We start from the raw sequence: 23225 nt of genomic DNA on the forward strand, positions 1-23225 counted from the left end.
CTTGAATTTTTAAAATTTCAAGACAAAACCAAAAGAGAAAGAAAATTTCCTTTAATGAAAAAATTTAGGGGAAAAGCATATTTAGTCCCTAAGTTTTTATCTGATTTGGATTTAGTCTTTAGGTTTTCAATTTAAAAAATAAGGTCTTTAGGTTTTGCCCAAGTTTCAAATTGATCCATCTATTAATTTAATGTCAAACTTAATGATTTTTCATTTATCACATGTGTTTCATTTGATACTCTGGGGTTTTGTTAGCACCCAATACAATGTCAATGTCTATTTTTCAGTATCAAATTTAACGGTTTTTCATTTAATTTTACAAATCTAGAAGATTAAGATGACGAAGAATATGATTTTTGTTTCTAGAGTTGTGTCTTCTTTTCTTCTTCTTCTTCTTCTTCTTTTTTTTTTTTTTTTTTCTATGGATGACTTGGCGCTTAATGATGTGACATTGATATTAAGTACTGATATATACACTAATGTGTTAATTGAGATACACATGAAATATGACAAACTATTAATCTTGAGGAAAAAAGTGACAGATGTGCCTATTTAAATTTATGCAAAACCTAATGACCATATTCTTAAAATTAAAAAGTCAATGACTAAATTCAAATAAGATAAAAAAAAACTAAGGACTAAATATGATTTTTTTCAAAAATTTAAGATTAATTTTCAAAATTTAAACTTTGCATTAAATTTCACTTAAATTTCTATGAATTTCCAATAATTATTATTAAGTATGGAATTTGGCAAATGCTTATACTCTTTACTCTTAAACTATGGCTTGCAAAATAAAGATTTATCATAATACAAGAGAGGTTATAACAAAAAAACAAATCATGATTAAAAAAAAATACCCTCAACATTTACGTAACCTTCAGGAAATAAACAAAAATGTTGTGGGGGTAGAATTCCCCCAAATCACCAATATACTCATCAACGGGAAGTGCAAGGTCTAAAGCTCGGGCCATCATATTGAAATGAAATGATGATGACATTTTGTTGTCAGACCATCCTATCACATCTCGTAAAAAAAGTGAAGGCATTTCATACAGAAAACGCTAAGTCTCACGCGTGGTTTCCAGAATTCGCCCCCGGTTTTGCGTCTGTTGAGAACCAGACGCTGCAAATGCACGCCACTTGTCGTCTGATGCTGGCTGAGGTAGTTTGGCAGAGGCATGGTCCCAATGCACGCATGTCGCACGACACACTCTGCTCCAAAAATAACGTTTCATTCCTTGATTTCCTTCACTCACCGATCTCTCTCTTTGAACTTAAAGGTTTCACTGGAAATGGTGTTCTCGCTTAACAAAAATGGCGTTGTTTCTCATTTCAATCCACTTAATACAACTTGCAGCTCCATCATTTCCATCTTACAACAATGTCCCGCTGACCGTAGACGACTTGACGTTCTCCAAGCAGCGCGCCCAGGAGGTTGCCGCACGACTTAGGTTTGCGTTCTATTTTCCTGTCCTTTGCTTTTCTAGGATTTCATGTATGGAATTTGTTGGTTGGTTCTAGGGTTCGCGGTCTACTCATTTGTACAATTTTGTGTTTGTATTTGTTTAAATTTTTTCACTTGAGCCGAGCTCGAGCTCGGGATCGACCAAAATGATCGAGCTCGAGCTCGGTCAATAATTTTTTCAATGTGAGCTGAGCTCGCACATGAATTTTAGGCTCGTGTCGAGCTCGAGCTTCACTGTTACATAACGAGCCGATCCCGAACAGCCAATACCAGCTCAGGATCGGCTCGTTTACACCCCTAAGTACATATTGACAATCTACGCCCCCTTGTGTCTCTTTAGGATCTTGTGTCGTATCGTCTGACTCTACAACCGGTCGCTCAACTAGTGTGCGGTCTATAGGCGTCCAAAAATCCTTTCTCGGTTACGGCGTCCTTTGTTTAGGGGCTATGTCTACCTGCAAACACATTAAAATGGGTCACATTTAATAGTAAATAAAATATACAATATGCAGCAACGGAAACGACATGCTTAAAAAATAAAAGTGAGACGACTATAAGTAAGTCATTCTAGACACCATATATTTAGATTCTATTTAATAGTTTAACCATATTCATACATACAATTATTATGTTGCTTTAGTGGCCGGTACATTACTACGTGCGCAATCAATGTCATCAAAACCAACGTCTCTCGTCACGTTGACGTTGAACGGCTCGTGCTCATGATAACTGTCAGCCTCGGCATAATCATCACTTTCACCACTGCCAACATCGTACACATTTCTAAGTTTTGTCCTTATAGCAACAGCCCAATTTGGATTTTTGGGATCCTCGAGATAATACACCTGCGATGTGACGACCTTTTTTTTTTTTCATATATATACAAAACGTAAAACGAGTCATCGCAGTGGTACGACTACGTGTCGCTCAGCCAACATATGACACATGCCCCATAACATGCACCAGATCATCAGAGTTACATCTAACAGCGGAATATAATAATCAATGTGTAGCGGAACACATATCATAAGTGGAAATACATCTAATTCATAACAGTTAATTACAACAAAAGCCAATTACATGTCTAACTGGTTAAAGCTTATAAAACATATTATTACAATTACACACCAAAAAAAAAAGCTCAGCAAATACATGCCCCATAGGACACCAGCCATAACAAAATACCCAAAAATGCGGACTACCCATGAGTCCGGCATATGACTGTCACGATATGCTCTAATCATAGCATCCCATACGCTAAGCAAACTAGTCGTCATCTACATCCACGGTACCTACAACCAAGAAACCTCATCTACATGGTTGTGGTAGTATCCACATCCGCATAGGTGAAAGAATAAGTTCACTGCCTTAGTATAAAACATACTAAGACCTCAGTGATATAAAACTAACTGAGTTTTCACAAAGAACCAACATTTATATTATTTTTAGTCACGCGGGCACTATATCAGCCACAATTTACCAATAGCTAATACAGCAAATACCGACTATCTAGAAAACATTTAAAACATACTATATAGCTGTGAATATATGTAGAAGTCCCAATTTACCGCTTGAAAGTTTCTCCATATAGACCCCTCTATAATAATACTTTTCGTCGGTCGCTCAGACATATGTGCACACGATCACTCCATTACAGATATCACGCCTACACACAGGTCTTAAGCAATAAAACATGGCATCTTACTCTTCCATATTATGATAACATCCTTCAACAAAACACTCGCAACACCATCTTTAATCGTATTTCAGCTTTGTGCCTTGAACGTCAGTAGATCATGAGAGCATTAGAGTTAAACTCAATTATGCTAACACGTCTTTCCGGAAGAACAATAACAGTCAACCTTCTTGCTCATAAACATGCCATTACTCGCACTTGGGCAGTCATGTATCCATTTACATTCAAGTTCAATGTATGATATCTTAACACATGCGACCATCCGATAGAAATATACATAAGTGCTTTTCATTTAAGACACTTATGCATACCGACACGTCTAGTAAAAGCTACTTATAACATAAAAACATCACTCATAAAATAATGCTATACATGATATGCATGAAACTGGGGCTAATGATACTGCTGATACTGATATGCTGCTGAAACTGATATACTGATACTACTGGGGTATGTATGCTCTATACTACATGCTCTATGTTCTGTGCTTGACCAGTATATATTTCACTACTGTATCATGCGGTTACTAAGTCATGTTCCTTTAAAACTAAACAAATCCGACATTTCATCAAATACTTTGAAATCATTCAAAATATAGTTTCTTCATAAAACATAAATAGTTTCAACATGACATGTTCTCAAACTATTTGCATAATTTAAATTCCAACCACAACACACTCAAAACACTTTAACTCAATTCAACACAATTCACTCTTGCATCAGTTCTTAAACTTCATTGATATAATTGAACATAATCAAACTAATCAAACTAATCAAATTATCCAAAACATATATTTCATCATATGGTTGGTTCAGATTCATAAAACAATATACATTTTACAAATCCATAATACATAAAAATATAATTTCTCAGTGAGTAGAATACTCACATGGCTGCACGGATATTATGCACTAGGTTTTCTAGATATCACCATACAATGCGTCACTGTGGAATAACACATTTCATCAGACTTTAAATAATTTGACACTCAAATTAGCACTTTGGGTAGCCTCCAACAAGTTCCAAGTAACCCATTGCCTAAAGAAAGCACTAAATTAAACTCACATTTGCAAGATTTAACCAAAATCTCAAAAACATGAATTAAACGAAAATACCTCAAAACGTTCGGTCAAAACGTAGATCGGGCTTCGAGGATTACGTTACTGAAGTCGGATCTAAGATTGGACGGCTGGATTTCAAGATATCACGGTTTTTAGGTGGAAAAATCGAGAGAAAATAAGAAGAAAACGGAGTTGCCGAGAAGAAAAGGGCGTTCGACCTTTTTTAATTCGGACCCCGTCCGGACGGGTATCACAAGCCGTCCGGACGCACGCCATTTAAGCAGACCGTCCGGACAGGCACAAACCACTGTCCGGATGTGCGCCGTTCAAGTAGGCGTGCGCCACTCGTTGCAAGCCGTCCGGACGAATTAAGTCAAGCGTCTGCCTTGTGTTGATAAGGTACCGTCCGGACGAGCCTTTTGAGCCGTCCAGACGCACCACATTAATTTCACTTATTTAATCCATTTTTCACATTTATTCCATTTCCCATTCATTCTCTCATATTTTCCTCTTATATAATTTATTTCTTTGGTCCATAAAATATTCTCTATGCGTCCCATTATATTTTCCAATCGTCTAATTAATTTTAGTTGTTTATCCCATTAAGTTTTATTCTTAAAATGACAAATAATATTCGGGACATCACATGCGATACTTGATTTAGTAGTACGAACGGATCATCGGTTATTCGCGCACCTGTGTGTATTAGGTTATTGAAATTTACAAGATCGAATCCATATTCGTCTTTTTTGTATCCCTTATTCGGTTGAATGTCGGCCCAATCGCACTTGAAAAGCAATACCGCATTAAGTTGTAGTATGTAACTTCGATTATTCAAGTTAGCTTACCGTAGTAGGTGGGACCATCTTCAGTAGTGACACGCACTCTATTGTTTTGACTTTTTTTTTCTTCATCGACATCCAGGATGCGGTACAACACGCCATTAACCACATACCGCTTATATTCTACAACATCGAACATTGGACCTTTGGCATGACTTACAAGTTTCTCTCCCAATGTCATTCTATCCGCCTCGGCTAACTTATTAACTTGTGATTTAGATACCTTATTTAAAAAACGGGGTTTCGTGACGCTTTTATAGGCAAATAATTATTCAAACCAACAATTTTCTTACGTATGATTTGTATCAGCTACAAAATTGGTCCCTCTATTGCTTCACCAACTGTTGATGCGAGGTACGTTCCCTATTGTTTGGTTCCATTAGGACTCCATGTGCATCCTATACGTCAACAAAAGATGTATTTGGTTACTTTTCATTGTATTTAGAGTTGTACAATACGTATTTAATAATGTGACTCACATGCGAAATTGGAGGAAATCGTTAAGAGTTGAATAATATCAGCTGTCAAGGCATGTGAAGATGATAGGGAAGGATATATGATGATATTGTATGGACAATTTCCTTTGTGAGAATTAGTATAGCTAGAAATTAAATTAAACCATGCTAATCAGCTTATTGTTTGCTTTCTAATTCTTACCTTTCAAAGGGTCTTACAGTTATTTAGTAGTTTAATTTAATTTGTTTAAAATTGACAAACAAATTAGTGCTTAAAGATTTCCAATAGTTTCAAAATAATATAGAAGTAGCCGTGCCGGAGAAGATCATATACAATATACATAAATATAAAACCTTTTATGGGAACATTCTTTCGAACAAGGATAAAAATTAAGGTAAGGTTTGAGCATTGTAACAATACTTCCACACAGTTTTATGTGTAACGGCAAACACACTTGACCCCTTATTCGATAATTTTGAAAAGAAAAGAAAAAGACTGGGCAGTAAATTAACCCAACCAAAGCCCTTCCTCAACTAAAACAAGTGAAAGTACTCACAAAAGATCACAATTGTACAAACACTATCAATTGCAAACCTAAACCCCTCCACCCACTTGATTATCAAAAACAAACTATAAGCCTAATAGGGTTAGTTTATAATTGTATTTACCTGCTAGTTTTAGTCTGAAGCGTCCAGGCGGTATCGTTGTAACCCTGAGAAAGCACCTTCAGCGATTGAACCCTATCACCCAACAAAAACCAAAATCAAAACCAGCCCATTAAAATTTATCCAAAAGGGTCTAAAAAACACACAAAATCATTTACAGATCTAATAGCTAGCATATATGTTTTTAATTTTAAATGAGTGATACGATATTTACACGGTTAGATTCATTGTTTAATTAATATGTTTTGTGCCTAAACATTTGAGGGTTTTCTCTTCCATTTATTTTTTAAGAACTCGTTAAAACAACTTCAGAACAAATGTCAAAAAAATGAAAACAAAAATGAGAATCAACCTTGAAATCTTTGAATACAAAACAAATCTCAACAAACCCAGATTCATAATTCAAACAATTAGTGAAAAAAATCAAAAGGGTCCAAAGGAAAAGAGTCCTGAAATGCACTTGCTTAATATTGAAAGGTCTACAAATAAAATGGCCTTACATTTAATTTTCAACCAAATAATCAAATATCATCATCAACCTAATTAAAAATTTAAAAGGAAAAAAATTGCAAAAAAATGAGGTAAAAATTAAAAATAACCGTACCTTGGGCTTCGGCTGGCTGAACGTCGGGGCGTCAGGGGTGTGGCTCCCGGGCTAGCTGGGACGCATCGGGGCATCATTGGAGAAGGGCCGATCTGACAAAGAGAGGGGCCGGACAAAGTACGAGCTAGAGAGAGAGAGAGAGAGAGAGAGAGAGAGTACGTATGAAGTTTTCTGGAGATTGATTATATTTTTAGAACTAAGGTTATGGATGGTTTTGAAAAAACCGCTCGGAAATAGTAAGTTCCAGACGGTTATTTTCAAACTGTCTATAAATATATAGACGGTTTGAAACAAACCGTCTATGATTTTCTAATTACGGACGGTTTGATTCAAACCGTCTAGAATTTTATAATTTCGAACGGTTTTATTCAAACCGTCAGTGTTTTAAGGACGGTTTTAGTAAACTGTCCATTTTTTTTTTTACTGACATTTTCAAAAAAAGCCAACCATAAAACATTAATTCTAGACGGTTTTCAAAACCATCTAGGAAAAAACCATCTAGAATCAACCGTTTTTTTGTAGTGGTGGTAGGATTAACCAAGCAGCTTCCTTGTTGCCGAGCCAATCGATCTAATTCAAGATTATAGGCACTACGGACAGAGAATTATCCATTAGTGGTTCCCGTTTAAACCAATCTATCATGCATCACCCAAGGACTAATAGGGATGTTACAAATCTGTTCAACCGTTTCTACCAGGAAAACTTGCTCCAGAAGAGGTATGTTCCACCAATTTGTCTCAAAATTTGTTAACTCGCAAACTCTAGCATCCATGTTTAAACTCTACATATTTGCTTGGATCATGTGTGTTTGGGTTGAGGGGATTTATTTATCACCTCTGATTTTTATTTTTGAGCCATCACCAATCCCCCACATGAGGCCCTCCCTTAGTAAAGGTTTTGCTTCCCAAATAATTCTCCATGCATAGGAAGGACAAGAGCCCAGAGATGATCCCAAGAAATCCCCCGGTCGATAATATTTTTCCTGAAAAACTCTACTTGCCAGAGTTTCAGGATACTTGGTTAACCTCCATCCCTGCTTAGTAAGGAGAGTAGTATTAGAACTTACTAGATCCCGTTAACCCAGACCCCCAGCCAATTTGTTTCTCCCTGGACCACGCAAAGCCATCCAAGATATTTTCGAATCATTCTCCTTATGCCCCCACCAAAATTTTCCCATAATCGCATTTATGTTATGACACTACGTTTTTGGAAGCTTGAATACACTCATGGTGTATGTAGGGATGGCCTGAATGACAGATTTGAGCATAATTTCCTTACTCGCATGGGACAAAAACTTCTCCTTCCACCCGTTAATGCGCTTCCAAATCTTCTCCTTTATACCATTAAAGGTTGAAATTCTAGATCTCCCAATAAGGGCAGGGAGACCAAGATACTTCTCGTATTGAATGGTGGAACTAACACCCGTGCCTTGAAGAAGAATGTTTCTATCTACCTCCCGGGTATTGCAGCTAAAGAAAATTGTAGTTTTTTCTTAGTTTAGCTGTTATCCCAATGCCGCCTCATATTAACCAAGTAGAGTTTCAATATGGCCCCATTCCGTGATGTTAGCACGACAAAAAAAAGACTATCGTCAGCAAAAAGAAGATGGTGAATTCTGGTTCCTCCACAGGAAATAAGGACTCCCGAAATAATTCTCTCCCTTGACGAGTGCTGCATCAAATAACTCAGTACCTCCGCACAAAGAATAAAAAGATAGGGTGAGAGAGGATCACCTTGGCAGATTCCTCGGGAGGGTACAATGTGTCCATGAGGCTGCCCGTTGATAAGGATTGAGTGTGTAACAATCCAAATGCAAGACATAAGGAGAGAAATCCACCTGTTTGCAAAGCCTAACTTTCGAAGCACACCCTCACAAAAATCCCATTCGAGCCTATCATCGGCCTTACTCATATCTAGTTTCATCGCCATAAACCCATTCTTCCCCTTCAAAAGAGTGTCCATGTGTGAAGAGTTTTGACAGCCACCGAGATATTGTCCGTTATAAGTCTCCCCCGAATAAAAGCACTTTGTTCCGGGGAAATAACATGGGGCAGCACATGTTTAAGTCGGTTTGCAAGCACCTTTGAGATGATTTTGTAAATCACGTTGCATAAACTGATCGGCCTATTGTCGGTCACCCTTGGGGGAGAAGTCACCTTAGGGATAAGACATATATTAGTAGCATTAATTGCAGCATCAATGTGTCCCCCATTAAGAGCATTAAGAACAGCCCTAGTAACATTCGTGCCCACAACTCCCCAAGATTGTTGGAAAAAACTAGCTAAAAATCCATCTGGACCTGGAGATTTCAGGAGATGCATTTGGAAAAGAGCACTCCAGACCTCGTCCCTCGTGAAAGGCTTGAGCAGTTTCTGGTTCATTTCATCTAGTACTCGATGTTCCAGAGAGCTAAGACAATATGCAATTCCTGAAGGAGATTGAGAAGAAAATAGTTGAGTATAATAAGCAATAAAAGGTTTACTGACCTCCTTTTTTCTCCTCCAAACTTGCCCCTTAGCATCAATAACACTATGAATGGTGTTCAATTTCCTCCGCCGATTCGTACAAGAATGGAAAAACTATGTATTTCTGTCCCCCGATAAGTACTAGTGTTGCTTAGCACGTTGTTTCCACCTCACATCTTCTCGCTCCAGGATGTCGTCGATCTCTGCTTGGATAGCTTTGATTTCTTCTAAAGAGCCTAATTTGGACCTATTTTGTAGATCCTTGAGATGTTGCTTCTTCTTCTTCAAGATCTCATCCACCTTCCCAAATTTTCTTCTGCTCCACTGAGTAAGCTCATGTTGGCAAGAAGATAAACGATGTTGTACCCTCAGAATACAATCCCTTTCTTGCCTATCATGGTCCCATGTAGATTGGATCAGACCCTGATACTCTTCATCCCTAATCTAATATGCTTCAAACTTTAACCCCCCCCCCCCCCCCCCCTTATAGCATCGTTTGTCCTCGCGATACTCCTTAAAAAAAACCAGAATAGGATTAGGGTCTGAAAAAATAGCCGCCAAAACAGAAACTGTTGCACCTAGAAAAAGATTGCACCACTCTCGGGTCCCCAAAGCCCAATCCAGCCTCTCTTGAGTGAAGGAATTGTGGGTATGTTGATTACTCCAAGTAAATCTTGGTCCAATGTAGCCCGGCCAGATCACTCAAACCACACTCCTCCAAAGTTTCCCGAAAGCCTATTATCTGAGATTCAAGTCTGGGAACCGCCCCATTCTTCTCTACTTGCTCCAGAATTTCATTAGAATCCCTGGCACAATACCACGGCAAAATAGGGTTGGTTTTTAAGTGTTTTAGGAAAGACCAAGATTATGGCCATCCTGATCGTGCTATCTAACAACTATTGCGTGCATGCTTTGAAACTTAAAAAATAATAATAATAATAATAATTTTACGAGGGTAAACATGAGATTTTTTTTTTTTTTTAAAAAAAAAATAGGGAAAATTTTAAAACTTTGGGGGGCTAGTGTCCAACCCATATACCTAGTTAAGCCCCTGAAAATGTCCGCTTTACTCCCATAAAATTTATAAAAATACAATCATGCCCTTAGTTTAAAAAAAAAAATCTAAAAAAAAAAAGAAAAATCAGAAAAAGACCACTCACCAGAACCACAGATAACCATTTTGAACTCAACTTTTTCCCCATTTTTTCACCTTTTATTTATTTATTTATTTATTTATTTTTTTAAAGTATCTTATAAAGGTATATTTTGATTATTTTTGATTCTTCCGTTATGATTTGACATAAAATCTTAACGGAGGGAGTAACTAGAAATGAATGAAAGATTAGAACCCAACATTGTAAATTTTTAAAGTAAACAAATTAAAAAATAAAAAATCACGTGGTAGTTAAGGGATAAGCAAAGTTTTCTCAATTTTTTTTTTTTTTTTTTAATCTTTTGTAACAATACGTGGGTTTTGCTTTTCGATCAAGACGCACTAGAATTTTAGAAATTTTGCATACATCATTTTGTTTGGATTTATATCAGTACGACATGTCTCTGTCTTGTATTCTTTCTTTTCTCCTTTTCTCAGTTATAAGTCAAAGTTACACAAACAAACAAATAAAATAAAAAATAAAAATCTATAAGCTTTTTTACTCTTATTGAGTGGAGTATGACCTTATTCTTTCCTCTTTTTTTTTTTTTTAATCGAATAAGAAAAAAGGGTTACACGGAAGGATTTTTTTTTCACTCCTGATCCAAAAGAAAGAAAAAGTAGATAATCTTATGAACGAAAAAGAAGTGGATTCCCCAACAATAGACTCAAAACAAACAATAACAATGCTCAAATAATTAATTACAAATAGTATAAAATGAGTTAAACAAGTAATTATTCAGTCCTCTTAAAGAGCCGCACAATGTGGTTACAGAAATTAAAGAAGCACGTACCCACCCGGTCACTTGGAGACAAAGACAACCACCAGATCAAGGAGGTTAAAGTTATAAAAACACGTTAAAGTCCGAAATTAGAACTACAGAATAGAGAGACACAAACACTAATCCATTGACCATAAATCTTACAGTCCTTACTATTTTACTGGTGAAGGTATTAGTTTGGTCGGGTTGAGGAGGGGGTTGGAAACAATTCTTGCTTGAATCCAGTTCAAATAGCTAGCCTTGGCAACTATAGCGTCATGGTGATTGATAGCATGTGGTTCAGAAAATCCGTACATTTCCGAATAGTTTAAACTTATGGATAACGAGCATGGCTAGAGTACAAACACATGATCCAGAACTAGAGGCGGGCCTTTAATGCCTTCATTTGTTACGTTACATGCAAACTGTGGAGCCAAGCCACGCATGCGCAGAATATAAGTCGAAAAAAGCACTAGTTTGTTGAGAGTTTTGTGAGGCTAGCTAGCTAGCTTCTCAAATCCATGGATTCTGCTTTGTTTCCTCCCCCCTTGTTTTCCCACAGCTTCACCGGCTCAAGGTACGTAAGCTCTCTCTGTCTGATCTGCTGTCTTCCCTTTGAACGAACAGATGTACGTTACAGTGAATCAGTGATCATGATTCTGCTACAGTTGTCGCCGATCTTTGGCGGCTTCTCAGAACACAGGAATTTGCCTGCGCAAGCTCAGGTTGTCGAATCATCCTTGTTGGGCTACTGGGGTGTCTGGAGACGGAGTTGGAGCCGGAAACCTTTTTGATGAGAGTTTTTTGAAGGGGAATGAAAATGGGTCTCTGTTGTTAGGCGCCTTTGACGAGTCGGCTTCAGCGCCGTTTGGGACAGTAGATGCTGAAATTACTCCGGAAACCATTGATTTCTTTGTCAGCGACGCTGAGGGTGACCCCGATTGCCCATCCGAGGGGTACTCTTCGATCGAGCAGGCGCTAAATACACTACGCCAAGGAAAGGTGGGCTTTTAAATTGTTTACTCTCTTTTGATCGTCACTTGTTCGAAAATTTTATACATTGGAAGTGACAAATTTTATGCATTAAATAATTAACATCATCGATTTTTATTACTTTAATTTAAAATAAGTGTTGGTATAAAATAAAATAAAGTGAGAAATCAAGAATTCGAATTCTAACGTAACTCTACAATTTATCCTTATTTTCTGTATTTTTTGGTATTTGGTGCAACTAAAACTGATGGTTAAAGAAAATTATTTTTACTTTGACTGAAAAAGCTTCTTTAATTTTTAAAAAACAGTTTTAAAAACAGTAAATTATATTCTGAATTTAAATTTTTTATTCTTGCACGCACGTATGCGAGAATTTGCCACTACCAAGCATTAGAGTTTGTTGGTAACCCGAATCTCCTTTCAAAGGTCTCCAAATTTTGGGATTCGATGAGCATTTCAAGTATGAAAGTTGTTAGAATTTGCAACAAAATAGATGAAGGTTTTTGCAAATAATTTAACTGTTTATATTGAAAGAAAAATTATTGTGAACTTATTCTATTTGTTGATTTTATGTCTCTAAAGACTATATTACAGTTTTAGACCCTTTTTTATTTTTGGTATTTTTGTACTAGTGATTACATGCATGTTATCTTGCTTATATATCAATTATGGCACATATTTTATGATTTTTGATAGATATAATTTTGTTATGGACATATTGTGTTACAAAATATTTTATTTCTTTTGAATTGTCTTTATCATATTTTTATATATAATAAAAACATAATATATAAAGAAAATAAAAAAATTATTTTATCATTACATTTAGATATTTTAATTTTGCCCCTGCTAAGATGGATTTAGTGTTTGAATATAAATTAAATTACTAAATTCATTCTCTCTGGTTAGCTTAAACTTTTAAAATAAATAGTGTGATTTAACAAATACTATCACGAACTTCAGTCTTTAGTCTTCATCTGAAAAGATGTGGGTCGCTTTAATTCTTTATAAAGCTCTAAACTTGGTGAAGTTTTAATGTTAACCTCCATTGCAAATCTCTTAGTTTGTGATTGTTGTAGATGATGAAAATGGAGATATTGAAGGAAACCTTATCATGGCAGCATCTCATACAAGTCCCAGGGATGTGGCCTTTATGGTAAAGCACGGATCAGGGATTGTTTCAGTTGGCATGAAAGAGGAGGATCTCCAAAGACTGAAGCTTCCTCTAATGTCACCGGACATGGAAGATGAAGACTCTTCTGCCCCCACTTTCACAATCACAGTGGTACTAATTTCTAGGCGATTCTAACTTGTTGGCTTGTAGAAATTTACAGCACCATTTACCATCATCTAGATTGAAACTTTGCTACATGTCAATTCAGGTATCTCAACATTTCTTATTTGCCTGCACGTACAGGATGCAAAAACTGGCACTTCTGCTGGAGTATCAGCTTCAGACAGGGCAAAGACTGTTCTTGGTCTCTCATCTCCTCAGTCTAAGCCTGAAGATTTCCGAAGGCCAGGCCATGTGTTTCCTCTAAAGTACAGAAATGGTGGGGTTCTTAGGAGGGCTGGTCACACTGAGGCTTCTGTAGATTTGGTTTCACTTGCTGGCTTGCGACCAGTTTCTGTTCTTTCAGTTATTGTCGATGCAGATGATGGTTCAATAGCATCTTTGCCCAGTTTAAGAAAGTTGGCACTGGAGCACAGCATTCCAATTGTGTCAATAACTGATTTGATTAGGTAAGGTTCAAGCTGAAGTATTTAACTAAGATGATTAACTTTCTTTCTACATGAATATTGGTATTATGTGCATACCCTCAAAGGTTTTTGGCAGATGTTGAGTTGTCAGAGACCGAATTAATCGCATTGAAATATCTTGACAGAAAAGATTAGCGCAAAAATGACAATAATAGAGGATAAATTTTGACAATTATTTTTGAAATATTATATGAAGTCCCCTTTACGGCCTTCAATCTTAGTTTCTGTTTACCGTTAGAACAGGTCTGAGTCAAAATAGCAATGATTCGAAGCACTTCTTTTACACTATTTCAGTCATCGAGTTATTAATTTGGAATAGGCTTGGTATTATGTGCATACCCCTCAAAGGTTTTCAGCAGATGTTGAGTTGTCAAGACCGAATTAATGGCATTGAAATATCTTGACAGAAAATATTAGTGCAAAAATGACAATAATCGAGGATAAATTTTGAGAATTATTTTTGAAATATTATATGAAGTCCCCTTTATGGCCTTCAATCTTAGTTTCTGTTTACCGTTAGAACAAGTCTAAGTCAAAATAGCAATGATTCGAAGCACTTCTTTTACACTATTTCAGTCATCGAGTTATTAATTTGGAATAGGCTCTTCTTTTCTTTTCTTTTTTCCTAGAAAGAAAATGGTCACAAGAATGATTGTACGTACTCACTCAACCATATGATTTTTAGGTACAGGAGAAAGAGGGAAAAACTGGTTGAAAGAACTGATGTTTCACGTCTGCCCACCAAATGGGGTCTATTTCAGGCATACTGCTATCACTCAAAGCTGGATGGAACAGAACATGTAGCGGTTGTAAAGGTAGAAGTGGTCCTTATTCAGTAAGGGTCATTAGTTCCTCTACAACTGTAGTTGCTGTTAAAATATATGATTGTAATCAAATCAGTCTGACATTGACAGGGAAACATTGGCCATGGACAAGACGTTCTAGTCAGAGTTCATTCAGAGTGTTTAACAGGGGATATATTTGGGTCAGCTCGGTGTGATTGTGGGAACCAGTTGGATTTGGCGATGCAGTTAATAGAGCAAGCTGGAAGAGGAGTAGTTGTTTACCTTCGAGGTCATGAAGGGAGAGGAATAGGCCTAGGCCACAAACTCCGGGCCTATAATTTGCAGGATCAAGGTCATGACACAGTCCAGGCCAATATAGAGCTTGGCTTAGCTGTTGATGCACGTGAGTATGGGATTGGTGCCCAGGTCTGTTTGATTAACCTTCTCTTCTACTTAAATCTAATAAGTGATAGGCTTCTAAGGGTTAATCTAGAGAAGAAAGACTTCCCTGCACAAATATAGAATAGAAAAATAATAACATATTTTTCTCAAATGTTAACCCACCAAAAAACACTTCTAACTCTTACCTTTATATCATAAAAAGACGTTTTTTCAAACAAAAACACTAACAAACATAGCCTCTATTTAGAAAAAGAAAGAGAAAATTGAGCATCTGTATCCAATAAACGGGGAAAAAAAAGAGAGACTATGTACTGGTTTGTTTGGGAACGTCGGGTTTTTTTCCTTCCAACTGGGTGTTTGAATCCTACACGGGAGAAAACCTGAAATTCAGCCATTTTTAAAAGAGAAATGATTCTTCACCACCTAAATATATAACTTTTTACCACTTTGTCTATTTGACAAGGTGGTCCCCCACTTTATTTTATTTTTTAAAAATAAAAAAACTCTAAAGTTAGTAGGGGACCACCTTACCACATAGACAATGTGGTAAAAAGTTGTATATTTAGATGGTGGAGAATCATAAACCTGCCGTGATTTCTTGTGGGTCCCACATGTCCTTCAGCACAGTACACCCACTAAACACAAATAATAATTACTTAAATTAAATAATAGTTTTTAATTTTTTTTATAATAAATAATTTTTATTTTAATCATTATTCCACACTACTTTTTATAATATCAATCATATTATACACAACTTTTTATACCTCAAATCATTTCCTACCATTAAAAAACATTACTTTTCAATCTAAAAAATCCAACGCTCAAACACAATTTCAAAAAGAATTTAAATTTTACTCATCTTCCAAATACATTTTCTTTGCCTTAAAATTTGCAAACCAAAATTAGAATCCAATTCTGATTTCAAAAATCACACACCTAAACGGACCAGGTTAGGTAAACATTGTTACATTTGTATGAGATCCTCTTTGTTTCTAACATTTTCCCTACATCTCTTGCCTTAGAAAATTTAAAGTACCTCGATTGATAAGATTTTATATTCTAATTACATTGCTTAGTTGGTATTATATGAACTATATATGCTTTCTTGTAATATAATGAAGTTAGAGTCTAACCCTAACCTTGAGATATTGACGGCAGCAGATTCTAAGAGACATAGGAGTTCAAACAATGCGCCTGATGACCAACAATCCAGCCAAGTTCACCGGCCTGAAAGGATACGGCTTGGCCGTCGTTGGGCGGGTTCCTGTCTTGACGCCAATTACAGAGGAAAACAAAAGGTACTTGGAAGCAAAACGTACAAAGATGGGCCATGTTTATGGCTCTGATATACAAGGACCATTAGGATTCATCCATCCAAATGTAAATAACCAAGACCAACAACCATAGACCCATTCCAAAGAAAGCAGGAAGCTCGTACAGTACAATGAAGAGTTACAGGTTTTTGATTTCCATATTTTTCTGTCAGCAGCAAGCAATCCATCTGAATCAAGCATGTCATAAAGATAGGATCATAGGAAAGGTCTATATTGCTCAATGTGTTATAACATGCCTAGGGGCGTGTTTCCTTTTCTAGAAGCAATTTTTCGGATGACCGGACCGACGACAGGTCACATGTAAAACGAAATAAAGAGTTATTGGAAGTCGCTGGTTCTAAGGATCGGGAAGCTTCCAATGCTTAAATCAGTAAAGATACCTGAGAGAAAAAATTGAATGAAGAGTATAAGAGAGAAGGTGTTACACTTTTAAAGAGAGATAATCTCTAAATATTTGCCACGTGACAGACTGTTGGCCTTGTTATCATGGTAAATTAATTGTACCAACACCTTTCTCATTTAGATATCATTTACTAGGTTATACCCAAATGCTAAATAGACATTTATGATTATGCTTAATTCTTCTGGCAATACATAATAATCATATTTTCCACATTTGGGCCATCATGTTCATTACTAAAAATCGAGTCTTTTTCATCTATCAGGGTAATTTATAACGAAAAGTATAAAAGATAAAGTCAACTTAGTTATTAAATTGACATCTGTCTTTTATATGTTTGAATGAAAAATATTAGTTTAATAAAAAATACATGTAAGAATCACATGCTTTAAGAATTATTATTATTATTATTATTTTTTTTTTTATAAAAAAAAAAACTTTGTGCATTAAAAAAACTCATCATCCTTACAAGCAAGAAACAAATAGAGAAGGAAAAAATTATTGGGGCTTTCCGTTGCCATGAGATTCCCGCCCAAGGAAGTTAAGCACATAGTTAAAACGGTTTAAACAATACGTTCATAGTTTCTCTAGCTATGATCAGGGGCGGAACCAGGCATTACTTTGGGGGCTTCAGCTTCTCCACAATTTTAAAAATTCTTTTAAAATAATTTTTATAATTTTGATATCCAGAAATTGAAATTTCCACCCCTAATTTTTTAAATAGTTTTGCCTCCCATATCACAATTTATAGTCTCGCCCCTAAATATGACACTACTCACTACCCACTCAAATTGTCAATAACTCGTAATTTGTGTTATGGGCCTACACGATGGATCAGCATGAACTCCATCACTGCACAGTGGCCCACGAAGGAAGGAAGGGTTCGGTTGCAGATGAGTGATTTTAGAAGAATCCACCTCACCTATGGTGATATTTACTGTTATAGCCTTTTACAGATCTGCGTGTATAACAGATCAAGGTGCGTCTAGAAGCATCTTTTAGCTTGTTTTTCAATTTGATAATAGATGAGTAATTCTACTCGTCATTCTTTTGTCCTCCTTTTGCCCTTTCAAAATTGATGCGGCTCTTAAAATTATCATTAGATCAAAATTCAAAAGTGATATATTAAAAATTCAATGGTAATTTTAAGAGCCACATCAATTTTGGGAGGACAAAAGAAAGATAAAGGGATGATGTGTAGCATTACTCATAATAGATTCTTAAGTTTTTAATCTTTGAATTAATTTGCTGGAAGTAAACACATAGAAGTCTTTAAGATTTTGATATGATATATTATAAAATTGAGTCAAGTTATATTGAGGGAGGGGGGTCATTATTAAAAAAAATTATAAAATTTCACAATTTTTTTTTTCCCCGTAGTTTTTTGGGTTGTTCCTCATTGTATATATATCGCTACACCCTAATATCTGCTCACATATGTTATTTGCAACTATTGGCTATCCATACATGAAGATGCAGTTTGCAAAAACTATTATCAGTATATGCGGATGTGGATAGCGGTTTTAAGGTATGTGGAATAACCTCATCGAAATAAATGTTTATATTGATTTGGTTGGCTGTGTTGCTTCTCGCATAATACTTAAACAAAAAGGCAAAAGTAATGTAAAATCAATATATTTTTAAAAGATTAAAGCTTAAAAAAAGAATTAAAACAAGCCCAAAGTATTAACAATCGGCATAAATTGTTTTCAAAATCATTTAAAATAGACCCTAAAAGAGACGTAAAGAAGGCTCAAAAGGTTAAAATATGCCAAAAGTTTGCATTACTTAATATGTAGATAGCGGATAATAACCACAACAATACAATTAACAAAAACATAATACAAATATAAATATCTAAAAGTAAAATTCATATTTTACAGATAAAATTATAAATATTACAAATAACCGCATCCGCATCGTTAAGATCGTACCCTTATCATCATCAATTTCTCACACACGTATATTCTGAAGAATTGATCCTCAAGTTTTCTGTCCCCGTTGATTTTGACTGGGCTCCTCATGGGCCTAAGCTTCTCTTTATTTTTAAGGCCAGGCCGGGCTTAAAAGTCCAGGTTCAATTCCCTGGCCCATGATCAGCTCGTTGCTGGTCAATGTGGTAATTGACATGGACATTCAGGTAATTTCACCAAGACCCACTATAAAACCAAAATCTCCTCCTCCCTCTTCCCAAACCCTAGAGACTGACCCTCAGCTTCCCTCGCACAGGTCTCTCTCTCTCTCTCTCTGAGCATGTAAAAATTTGAATTCACTCTTTCAATGGTTTACTTGAAGGAAGGCACAAACTTCAGTCATTTTTGGAGTTTCTTTACTGGTTTAGAGAATTATCCTTTAACCTTTGTGTGCTATATTTGTTAGGGTTTCAGGTGATTGAAAGGGTTTGCGGGCAGAGGTTTCTTCAGGTTCTTCGACACCAATGGCTCCTAAAGGTATTGGATTCGGTTTCTGCTTCTACTTTATTCTCATTGTTTTCATTTTCTTTCTGCTTTTTCTGTTTCTCGGTTGTTTTTCTTTTAACTGTTTGCTTGGTTTCCGAGAAAACCGAGTAGAACGAGATGAAGATACCATAAATCTTATGTGTAATGAGCTCCACCGAACCAATTGACTATATAGGGTGGCTTCTTTTAAAATAGAAGAAAGGTCGTTGTGTTATCTATGAAATTTATGGCGTTAAGTGTTTACGATTTTATTGTAGTGCTGGTGTACTTTCGTTTTCGTGATATCTCTATGCTATTGCTTTTTGATTTTGTTATTCTATTTGAATTCATTCTTTTTTTTAAAAAAATTTCTTTCCCTATGTGCTATCGAAACTAAGGAGAAGAGGAAGATGGACGGAACTATTGAAATTATTCCTTATAGTCAGAAATGAATGAGGGAATGAGCTCGTCTGAGCCAAAAATTGTATTGGGCTTAGTGCGAAATTACTGTTAGATTATATGTATCTCAAAAAAAAACTGTTAGATTATATGTGGAGAACTTTACCCTCCCAAAAAAAGGGACAGCAGTGTTGTTGTGTGCAGTGTCATGTTCTAAGGCATTCCTAAGGTAGATATTAGAAGTATGAGATATGTGGTAATTGGATAGCCCATTTGGCGGAAAGGGTAAAAAGGTGTGGTAGTTTGTAGAGAATGGAATGCTTGTATTTTTGAGGATGGAGAAAATTCTGTGGCAGGTTCTGCTGCTTTGAAGATCAATTTTTTATGAGTTGGCTGGGCTGAAACCTGTTGTTTTTCTTTTACATTGGTAGACTTTGGATTTAATTAATTTTAGAGACTTGCTTTTTATTTTTGCCATTTCTCTTTCATTTTTCTCATGTACTGTAGCAGCCTTGCATCACCTCTTTCCACTTTTATCGAAATTATTACATTATCAGAAAAGGAAAAAGGGGAAAAGAGAAATTTAAGTATTTGGATGTCCAACCTAAAATGCTGGATTAATTAGGGTGTATCTGGCTGGTCAGAGCTGGTGATACAAGTTCAATTGCATTCACTAAAGATAGTCTTGTTTTCTTTTGATCCCCCCCCCCCCCCACCAAATATCTTGTTCAGCGCTGTAAGGTATGTATAAAGTGTCTTGTTCGTTTCAGTCCTCTTTTTAGGGGCTCCTTTGTATACTTCCTGTGTACTAGGGTTGCGCCCCTCTGCGCTTTTTAATGAATTCTTACTTATCAAAAAAAAAAAATGTATAAAGTGTATTATTTTGAACAGAACTCTGGTTGTATTCTGTAATCTCCTTGTTTTCATTATTATTGTACCATATTTTCTCTACTGCAACTTAAAGGTGCATGTCTTATGCAGCTGACAGTTCCAAAAAGGGTGATGCAAAGACGCAGGCATTGAAGGCTGCCAAAGCAGTGAAAGCAGGTGTGGCCTTTAAGAAGAAGGTTAAGAAGATCCGAACCTCGGTTACGTTTCACCGGCCAAGGACACTTAAGAAGGACAGGAATCCTAAGTATCCTCGAATTAGTGCTCCACCAAGGAACAAGCTTGATCATTATCAGATTCTCAAATATCCCCTCACAACTGAGTCTGCAATGAAGAAGATTGAAGACAACAATACTTTGGTTTTCATTGTTGACATTCGTGCTGACAAGAAGAAGATCAAGGACGCTGTCAAGAAGATGTATGATATTCAGGCTAAGAAAGTGAATACCTTGATCAGGTGAGCCTTACATATTTTTCTTGTTAACCATCGTGTTTCTCTAGTACTTGTCGCAAATTTTGGTCACAAGTCTAGGTTACTGAATACAAGGAATTCAATTCTACAACCTTAGATTGTTTATGGGTTGGCATGTGGCATGGACAACAAATTTCTTGGTAGTTTGGTTGACTGTTTGTGAAGTACCCTAGTTACTCGTTAGTTCTTATTTCTGTTTTATTTTCAAAACTAAATGGCAAACTCAATTTTTTTTTTTTTTTTTAATGATATTAGCTAAAGCCACTTTCATCTGTTGTGGATATTTTTACCTGTCTGAAGTAAAATAATTTTGAAGCAATAACTGCATGTCCAGTACTTGTGAATAATGTGGAAAAGTTGTGGTCTTATGGGTGTTCAACAGGCACGGCTGCTTTATGTGTCATTGCTACTTGGGGTCTTTTTAGTCTCTTTATGGATGTAAAATTTCTAGGCTGTTAGATTGGAGAGCCTGTAATGGTGCACTTGCATGGATGTTGCAATAAGTATGGAATGCTTATCTTTGATTTCTATGTTGTGTAATGATGCTTTACTGCCTTCTTATTTTAATGGGTTTTCTCTTTCTATTTTGGGTTTTCTTTTTTCCTTGTATAGGTGTGGTGCCCCCGTTTCATGTTGCTTTCAGATCTTTCTTTTGTTTTTATTATTTTAGTTCTGAGTAATACTAGAAGTCCCTCTTGTGTCCCTCCAATAAAGATGTGACTTTTAAAATCACCATTGGACTTGTGATTTATCATTATTGAATTTTGATCAAATGGTGATTTTAAAAGCTACCTAATTATTAGAGGGACATATGAGGGGATTTGTAGAAATACTCTTTTGTTCTACTATTCTTTTTACCTTTGTAAATCGTTTCCCTTAATTATAAGTTGACCTAGTTGAATTGAAATGGCCGGTAGTCCAGATTGTGGGATTGATAATATTGACTCATCATGGATCCATTTGGTTGAACTGAATTTGAAAATGTTACTGGACTTTGGAAATTAGTTTGAATTCAAAAAAATGGTATTTCTTGGGAGTTGATTAAAAATATATATATAAACTAAGTGGATTTTCCTGTCACATAGTTTTACATAATGTAAGATGCCTTCTTTTTTTGGCCATGGCCGTACTAGTTTAAAGTATTTGAAGTTATTTCACTTATGCATGTGTTTGTGTATTTACTTCCTTTCCCCCCTCTTTCTCAAATATGTACAGATGGTCATCTAAAAGTAATTCTTGTGTGCAGGCCTGATGGTACCAAGAAGGCATATGTTAGATTGACACAAGATTACGATGCCTTGGATGTGGCCAACAAAATTGGTATTATCTAAGATAGTTGTCTGGGATCCTCTTTTGGAGCTTTTTAATTTATTCAAATTCAAAGAGTAAGAGTCAGTTCTGTCGGGACTATAAGCTACTAGATTTTGCAAACTAGTTTTACAAGTTGTATACTTGTGTCATTTTCTGGTTCATGTTTCGGTATTTTTTTTTTATATTGGTTTAACTGACATTTCAACCAAGTAGAGGCTTGAAGGTACGATTTTTCTTGTGGATGATGTTTATGTTTGCTTTTGTTAGATTAATGCTTTCAGGCGACATCCCAAAAAAGCTATTCATCAGTAAATTCACTGATTACTGTAATCGTGCCTAATGGAATAATTTAAGGGATATTTTGGGCCGACATCAATTAGGCATTTCTCTTAGATACATACATCATGGTACTCATGTAATTAGTAATAATCAGTATGTGGGAGTGTCTAATGCTAGTATGTTACCTAGTAAGAATGCTTCTCCGTCAAGGGCAATAGTGGAGAGCCGATGAACAAGATTTAAGAGGCGCGGGTCTCGATTTTTCTCTCATCAAACCTCATTATAATAAGCTTTCCCACGAAACCATTATCTCTGGTAGTGGGACTGGTGGTATCGTGTTCTTGGTGCATGATTTTGTAAGAATTAAGTTCTAATTGCCCGTTTAGTTTGCGGTGGAATAGACCCTAATTGCTATTAGGAACTTATTCTCAGGAAAGAATAACTATTTCCATATGAGAAAGAATACCTATTTTTTAATTACAAAAAGAAAAAAGAAAAAAAAAAAAGAGGCTCTTTCTACCCTCTCCTCCCACGAATAGAAACTCCTTAGCCCCACTTCATTTAACCAAACAAAAGAGGTTTTCTCTT

At 36.0% G+C, this 23225-nt stretch overlaps 2 protein-coding genes across 6 annotated transcripts; both read left to right on the forward strand.

Annotated features, from left to right (window-relative positions):
• Window positions 1-11593: 11593 nt before the first annotated feature.
• On the forward strand, window positions 11594-16588 carry LOC133876674 (monofunctional riboflavin biosynthesis protein RIBA 3, chloroplastic). Of its 3 annotated transcripts, none has more exons than XM_062314931.1 (7): window positions 11594-11749; window positions 11841-12174; window positions 13229-13450; window positions 13583-13908; window positions 14612-14741; window positions 14841-15137; window positions 16278-16588. In XM_062314931.1, the coding sequence occupies exons 1-7, from the start codon at window positions 11694-11696 to the stop codon at window positions 16521-16523; spliced, it is 1611 nt and encodes a 536-aa protein (XP_062170915.1). In that variant the 5' UTR covers window positions 11594-11693; the 3' UTR covers window positions 16524-16588. The 3 variants fall into 3 exon arrangements, with proteins under 3 accessions (XP_062170915.1, XP_062170917.1, XP_062170916.1); XM_062314933.1 differs by having other exon boundaries at window positions 14841-15114; XM_062314932.1 differs by having other exon boundaries at window positions 14618-14741.
• A 2425-nt stretch (window positions 16589-19013) lies between these two features.
• Window positions 19014-22594, forward strand: LOC133876658 (large ribosomal subunit protein uL23). 3 transcript variants are annotated; one of them, XM_062314911.1, is made up of 4 exons: window positions 19014-19079; window positions 19230-19300; window positions 20669-21032; window positions 22294-22594. In XM_062314911.1, exons 2-4 carry the CDS (start codon window positions 19288-19290, stop codon window positions 22376-22378), a joined length of 462 nt encoding a protein of 153 aa, XP_062170895.1. In that variant the 5' UTR covers window positions 19014-19079; window positions 19230-19287; the 3' UTR covers window positions 22379-22594. The 3 variants fall into 3 exon arrangements, with proteins under 3 accessions (XP_062170895.1, XP_062170896.1, XP_062170897.1); XM_062314912.1 differs by having other exon boundaries at window positions 19019-19079; window positions 19238-19300; XM_062314913.1 differs by lacking the exons at window positions 19014-19079; window positions 19230-19300 and having other exon boundaries at window positions 20656-21032.
• Window positions 22595-23225: the final 631 nt, after the last annotated feature.

Source organism: Alnus glutinosa, chromosome 9, assembly GCF_958979055.1.
Source record: "Alnus glutinosa chromosome 9, dhAlnGlut1.1, whole genome shotgun sequence".
Lineage (NCBI taxonomy): Eukaryota > Viridiplantae > Streptophyta > Magnoliopsida > Fagales > Betulaceae > Alnus > Alnus glutinosa.

What these genes read in the sequence shown, in the direction of transcription:
- LOC133876674 (XM_062314931.1), top strand. Translation starts at nt 11,694, where the DNA reads ATGGATTCTGCTTTGTTTCCTCCCCCCTTGTTTTCCCACAGCTTCACC. An exon ending in CACAGCTTCACCGGCTCAAG is followed by an intron (nt 11,750 to 11,840) that starts GTACGTAAGCTC and finishes ATTCTGCTACAG; the next exon opens with TTGTCGCCGATCTTTGGCGG. An exon ending in TCAATAACTGATTTGATTAG is followed by an intron (nt 13,909 to 14,611) that starts GTAAGGTTCAAG and finishes TATGATTTTTAG; the next exon opens with GTACAGGAGAAAGAGGGAAA.
- LOC133876658 (XM_062314911.1), top strand. An exon ending in AAAGTGAATACCTTGATCAG is followed by an intron (nt 21,033 to 22,293) that starts GTGAGCCTTACA and finishes TCTTGTGTGCAG; the next exon opens with GCCTGATGGTACCAAGAAGG.